Here is a 6,725-nt window from a genome sequence, read left to right as displayed (position 1 = left end):
CAAAGAATCCAAGGCAGACACGTCCTTGTTTATACGCTGCATTAAAGGGAAGTATGTTTATATGCTGGTATATGTTGATGACATAGTGATCACAGGTGAATCGAATACTCAGATTGAAGAAGTGGTGAAGTTGTTAGGTGATGAATTTGCTCTAAAGGATCTTGGAGAACTCAATTACTTTCTTGGAATTGAGGTTAAAAGATATGGAGAGTCATTAATTCTTAGTCAACACAAGTTTCTGTTGGAATTGCTGATGAAGACTAAGATGCATAATGCAGGAGTTGTGTCCACCCCATGTTGGTAACGTCGAGGCTTGCGCAGGGTGATGGTGAACTGTTGTATGATGCATATGAGTATCGTACTATTGTAGGTGCATTACTTTATGCTTGCCACACGCGTCCGGACATTTCCTTTAGTGTTAATAAGGTTGCACAATACATGCATGCACCTAGACATGAGCACTTTGTAGCTGTTAAGCGAATTCTACGGTAGTTGGTAGGAACACTCAATCACGGTTTGGTTATAGCACCAGCAGTGGCTGGTGTGCATGTTATAGCCTTTGCTGATGCCAATTGGGGTGACAATACTGATGATCGAAAATCAATTACAGGGAATTGCATTTTTGTTGGTGATAACCTGGTTATGTGGACTTCTAAGAAACAAAAGTCACTTTCTCGATCCACTATGGAAGCAGAGTACAGGAGTGTTGCTGATGCAACTGCTAAAATAACATGGGTGAGTGCACTGCTTGCAGAAATGGGTGCTCAGCAGATGAAGATCCCTGTGGTTTGGTGTGACAACAATAGCACAGTTGTCATAGCTGCAAATCCAATATATCACGCTAAAACGAAGCTTTTGTTCGAGAGAAAGTTGCAGCCAAGCAGGTTCTGGTGAACTATATTCCTGCTAGCCATCAAGTAGCCGATGGCTTGACTAAGCCTTTGCCAATAGCACAATTTGAGTTTTTCCGTGCAAAGCTTAATATACAGTCATTTCTTGGGGGAGAAGAAAAAAAGCAGGGAGAATGTTAAGTATAGCTGAGGCTCGAGTAGTTAAGTTCTTGATGGTTAGTTAGTTGTTGTGTTAGTTTGTTGCTTAAGGTTGTTAGTGTAATTACAGTAGTTAGCTTAACTACTTGGCGTTGTAAGCTGTATATAACAGCAGGTGATCAGCTTGTATTGATATTGAAGTATATTTTTTATGCAGTTTACAAAATAGTTAATTTCTCAACACAACATATTCTCAAAATTAAATTTTTCAAGTCTAGCGAATTCGAGAGAGACGTTACAAAATAATTAGCGAAAGATTATAGTTTGATGAGGTAAAAGTTTTCGCACCAAAAAGAAAGAGGTCAACGCAAGCGTCAAGCAGCTATCATATTAGGTAATCAATGTTTTCCAATTACCTTTTAAAGGTAAAAAATCCCTAATTTTGTCTCTGGTTAGCCTACCAGGTGAGGAACGAGGGGAAAAGGAAGAAACTTTGAAGAACAAAAATGGTGTTTTACTTCAAAGCCCGACCAGAGGCTGGCGATTACATCATTTTCATGGGTCTCGACAAGTACGAGAACGAGGAACTCATTAAATACGGCTTCCCCGAAGATATTTGGTAATTTCTCATTCGATTATCTTTCCTGTTACAATAAAAATTCCTGGGAATCCTTCATTTATGATATAAATTTAGGGTTACTTTTCCTCTTATGATTATGTATGAAATTCGGTGATTGAATTTAGTTTTGTTACAGGTTCCATGTGGATAAAATGTCTTCTGCTCATGTTTATGTAAGACTTCAAAAAGGTCAGACCATCGATGATATCAGCGAAGGTTTGCTTGAAGATTGTGCTCATCTTGTTAAAGCTAATTCCATCCAAGGTTTATTTTAATTTCATCAATTCCTTTTTATATATGTACGTGTATATATATATCTAATAATAATTTGTATATGTTTGATATTATCATGTGAGGGTAGGCAACAAAGTGAATAACGTTGATGTTGTTTACACTCCATGGTCAAATTTGAAGAAAACTCCTTCTATGGATGCTGGCCAAGTCGGGTTTCACAATTCCAAGATGGTGAGCATTGTTATTATCTTGATTGTTTTTTCATGTTGTTCATCTGTTTCCTTATAGAGTGTGTTTTTATCTGATTTTATTGTGTGATTTAGGTGCGGACTGTGAGAGTGGAGAAGCGGATAAATGAGATTGTTAACAGGTTGAATAAGACTAAAGTAGAAAGGAAACCTGATTTGAAAGGTATGCAAATATCCATGTCTTGTTTTCTGCTACAACTTGGGACAAAAGATAGTATTATCATTGTTTATGAAAGAAATCTGGTGCGATTTCTTTTGTTATATATTCTGCTTATTATATACTGGAGTAGTGGTATGCAGTAATGCTGGTTTTGCCTTTTTTTAGTTTCTCAACTACTATAAATTATTGATCAGCTGAGAGAGAAGCCATTAATGCCGCAGAAAGAGCAGAGAGAAAGCAACAGCTAAGGGAAAAAGTGAGTCACTTTATTAGTATTATTATTATGTTTTTAACTTATTTCATTGGGTTAATATTGGCTAATGGCTACATCAGCTGACGGTTTATATGAGGATGCTATAGAACATGAGCATCTTAAATAAATGGTTGTAGTATGAAAAATAAAATTAACCTACTGGATTTTGGTTAGGGTAAAAGCAGTTATAGAATACTGGATTGATGATGGGCAGGAGCCATTATGCCACATATAAATTTTCATTTGATTAAAGATATTGTCGGTGTTATAGTTCTATGTACATCATAATATACTTGGATATTGTTTGTTTTCCAGTTTCTTAAACCAAATACGAATCTGGGAAAATAAAATTATGTTAAATGAATGGAAACTATGGTCTATGATTAGAATGAATGATGTTTCAGACATGCATTCAGCTTCTCTTTATTGCTAATAGTTCAGATATTTGCATTGGGGCCAAAGAATTTGTATTGTATTTACAATTCATGGATTTTGACTCTATGATCACTTAATCTGCAGATTATAATCTCATCTTCTGCACTGATATGCCCATTTTTCACGTTGTTATTTGTGACAAACGAAAATCCCTTTGATTTCTCTGGCAGAAACGACAGGAGGAATTGCAAAGGCTTGAAAAGGAGAAACAAGCAGAGATACGAAGCTACAAGGGTCTCATGGTCTCGGAAAAGATGACATCAAACAAACAAATTGCATCGACAAGCAAGTCTTTGCAGGAACTTGAAGAGGATTTCATGTAACCATATTGGTATTTGAATGCCAATTAAGATGCCGAATACCTTACTGCTCGTGAAAAAAATGGCAGTTTGTTGTTACTTGTTTTCTTTATTATCATTATTGCAGGCTTGAAGTTATTTGCCTCAGGAATAAGTTACTTCAGACCTAACACTATTTGATAGGAAAAAGAGAGTAAGAGAACACATGAATTGGACTGAAGTTGCAGTAAAATAAAGACTATGTTGAGGGGGGGAATGAGCTTTCTGTTGTAGCTGACACTATATTCTGCTGAACATGATTCATGATTCTGTTACTGATTTAATGTAGTTTATTCTGATTGCAAAATTGCAAGGCTTCATGGCATATCACTATGGTTTTACTTATGTTATGCCATCAAGGGTTGGAAATGACTTATTAAACAATTTTATATGATTGTACTATTGAATTTATGACAATACTTTTTGCATGTCGAGAAGGTGCCCCCGAGTATCAGCTCACTTCCACCACCACCACCACCACCATGGGAAGCGCGGGTAGCTGAGCCTTTGATACGAGCCAATCTACACTTGATCCAGAAGACTTACCACAAGGACCTATTAGTCGTTCCAAGGCTAAACAATTCAGGGCTTAAATGTCTTAATGCTTTTGATTCCTTTGAAAAGTTACCAGCCTTAGAAAACAAGTTATATGATATGTTACAAGCTGAAATATAGCATGTTATTAGCCCCACATCTCTATACTTAGTTTATGTCATGTTTATGTTAGCTAATGCATCATATCCTAGCTCATTTGCATAGTTAGCATAGGTGACAACATAGTTAACATAGGTGGCAACATGCATTTTGATTGATTCTAGTTCATACACATCTAACTTGATTGTTTTTATGATTTGCATAGGTGCACACAATGGAAAAGCATCATATCGTAGCTTGGTGGGTCAAAACTTAAAGCATGACAGCTTAGAATTAGCTCAAAGCAAGGATAAGGAAGTAGGTCTGTAAACGAGCCAAGTTGAGTTCGAGTATTATTGAGCTTGATTCGACTCGAAAACTCTGAAATAGAACTTCGACTTGACTCGAAAACTCGCGAGCTTTAAATTTTTAAGAACTACTTGAACTCGAAATCATGAACTAAAGCTCGTAAAAGCTCGAAATGACAAAAAAATCTTAAACTTAACTTGATTAAAGTCTCAAATTCAAACATGAACTTTAAATATATGAAAATTTTATACTGCATTTTTTTAAAAATTAACACATGAATGTTAATAATATTAATAATTTTTTTAAAAAACAAAATTTTAATATATTATATTATTGAGCTACTTATGAGTTTTTTGAGTCGAGTATCAAGTAACTCGTTTTGGCTCGTTAAGAACTTGAGTCAAGCTCGAGTTGAATCCATTTGAGTCGAGTATTTATCGAGCCTTGATCGAGTCGATCTTGAGTAGCTTGCGATATGTCTCGTCTCATTTACGGCCCTACAAGTATACTAACCTTGCTAAAGGAAGCTCAAAGCATGGAGATGTTAGTGTAAGGCTAACTGAAGGAGTTGAATAGAAGTTGGCGAGTAGTTGAGGACTTGGTAGATGAGTTGAGGACTAGAGGTAGTTAAGTAGTTGAGATAGTAGTTAAGTAGTTGAAGTGTCACTAGCTAGCTAGATAGGTTGAGTCTACTTAGTTTATACTCACTTAGCTACTTACTTGACACTTAACTAGTCACCCAAGCATCAGTTGAGCACCATGTCTGAATCTAGCACCATCCTTAAGCGTAGAAAACATGTGACATCAAGCCTAACATACAACCTAAGGCATGGAAGACATGTGAAATCGAGGGAGAGTTCATATGCACGAATACACATTTCTTTACCATGTGAAATCCTTAGGCACCAAATTTAAATGAAAGGAAGGCACCATTCGACAAAGGCAAGTGACTCCTTATCTAAGCGTCAACATGAAGAGATGCAAGCACGACCAAAGATCATTACCCTTTATACATGCTGAATCATCATTTCTATTTGATTCCTTTGTAATACAATTAGTTATGATTTTATGAAAGGAAACAAGGGCTTGTTGAATCATCATGTTTCTATTCAGCTAAACATTTCCATTTCCTATAAATAGGCTAAGTCATTTGCTTTGTAAACATTATCCTTTGATCATTAATACAAATGTGAAATTACTTTATCTTAATTCGTATTTTTGTGACTTTATCGACTTATCAAGTAGTAATACTTGTGGCTTCAAACCCTTTCGATTTTTTATAGATACTTGTGGTTCTTATCTATTATAGATAGTGGGTCCAAATCCTTGTTTATTACCCCTTAAAGAAGCATATAAAGGTTGGGTCTATATTCTTTAACATAGGTTCTTCTTTGAGCATTCTTTTAAGATACTACTTCATTTCACATTCTCTTTCTTTCATAAGCCTACACCACGCCCCTTATCATCTAAACCAACCCCTCATTTCATCATTTCAAGCCCACCTTACACTATTTACATCAATTGTCTAACTCTATCTCTTTTGAAGCCTGCACTTACTTATAGGTAGTTTGCTTCATTCCTAGATCCACTATCAAACATAAGTCACCCCTACATCAAGAGATATTCAGAGTATTGGTGGAAGAAGCAAAGTACAACAATGACAACATTAAAGTGATGCCCTATCAAGAAAAAAAATAAAAGTTCAAAAAGAAGTGCAAAAGTGAAGTGCAAACAAGATGATTCCACAACAATAAAAATAGTACAAGAAGAAAATCAAAAGAAAACTTCAAAAAGAAAAGCACAACAAGAAGGGTTTAAAGGAACAAGAAACATCAACTTCAACCATCAAGCCATCTAAGCATAATTGAAGACTTGATTGTGGTCATAGTAATGTTGTAAGTGACTTGCCTTGTAAGTAACATATTTATTTCTTTTCTCTCTATTTCTAAGTCACCCTTTGCATTATATTTTGTTTTTCCTTACCTATTAACCTTTGCAGTCGACGTATCATAAGTAAGTTTACTTGTGAAAGTTTTAGTAACTCCACAAAAGAACTTTGCAAGTGAGATTGAGTGAAAAAAGAAAAAAGGCTAGAGTGCGGTGAGATCAGAAGAGGACGTGTAAAAGCCATCTAGTCTGAGTGCGAAAATGATTGAATTGAGTGACATTTCAAGGTTCTTTGGAGTGTTTTTGTGAGGCTTTGTGAGAATACTTTGGTAAGGTCCCATTACACATTCTTTATTTTGTCTTAACTAACATGTTTGAGTCTTTTCTCTCTACTTCCTACAACATCCTTGTTGTCAAAAGAACTTTGAACATTCAATCACAAGTTGATGAACAAAGGGAGAACATCTTTCATACTAAATGCCATGTTAAAGGCAAGGTTGGTTTGATGATAATCGATATAGGAAGTTGCATTAATGTGGCCATCATGTTAATGGTTGAAAAATTAGGCCTCAAAATGGTTAAGCATCCCTACCCCTACAAGTTGCAATGGTTAAACGATG

General features: G+C 35.7%; 1 protein-coding gene across 2 annotated transcripts; it reads left to right on the top strand.

The window, feature by feature from the left end:
* Positions 1-1,406: 1,406 nt before the first annotated feature.
* LOC120149351 (coiled-coil domain-containing protein 25-like) lies at positions 1,407-3,583 on the top strand. 2 transcript variants are annotated; one of them, XM_039162161.1, is made up of 6 exons: positions 1,407-1,608; positions 1,745-1,872; positions 1,970-2,073; positions 2,166-2,253; positions 2,445-2,510; positions 3,109-3,255. In XM_039162161.1, the coding sequence occupies exons 1-6, from the start codon at positions 1,496-1,498 to the stop codon at positions 3,135-3,137; spliced, it is 528 nt and encodes a 175-aa protein (XP_039018092.1). In that variant the 5' UTR covers positions 1,407-1,495; the 3' UTR covers positions 3,138-3,255. The 2 variants fall into 2 exon arrangements, with proteins under 2 accessions (XP_039018092.1, XP_039018091.1); XM_039162160.1 differs by having other exon boundaries at positions 1,409-1,608; positions 2,445-2,506; positions 3,109-3,583.
* The last annotated feature ends 3,142 nt before the right edge of the window (positions 3,584-6,725 follow it).

Source organism: Hibiscus syriacus, unplaced genomic scaffold (genome assembly GCF_006381635.1).
Source record: "Hibiscus syriacus cultivar Baekdansim isolate YM2019G1 unplaced genomic scaffold, ASM638163v2 tig00111002_pilon, whole genome shotgun sequence".
Classification (NCBI taxonomy): Eukaryota; Viridiplantae; Streptophyta; class Magnoliopsida; order Malvales; family Malvaceae; genus Hibiscus; species Hibiscus syriacus.
The sequence above is the reverse complement of the archived record's forward strand: the minus strand, read 5'-3'. Positions and strand labels throughout refer to the sequence as shown.

Excerpts from the sequence above, each read along its gene's own strand:
- LOC120149351 (XM_039162160.1), top strand. The coding sequence starts at position 1,496 with ATGGTGTTTTACTTCAAAGCCCGACCAGAGGCTGGCGATTACATCATT. Across the intron at positions 1,609-1,744 it reads GGCTTCCCCGAAGATATTTG|GTTCCATGTGGATAAAATGT; the intron begins GTAATTTCTCAT and ends GTTTTGTTACAG. Across the intron at positions 1,873-1,969 it reads TAAAGCTAATTCCATCCAAG|GCAACAAAGTGAATAACGTT; the intron begins GTTTATTTTAAT and ends ATGTGAGGGTAG.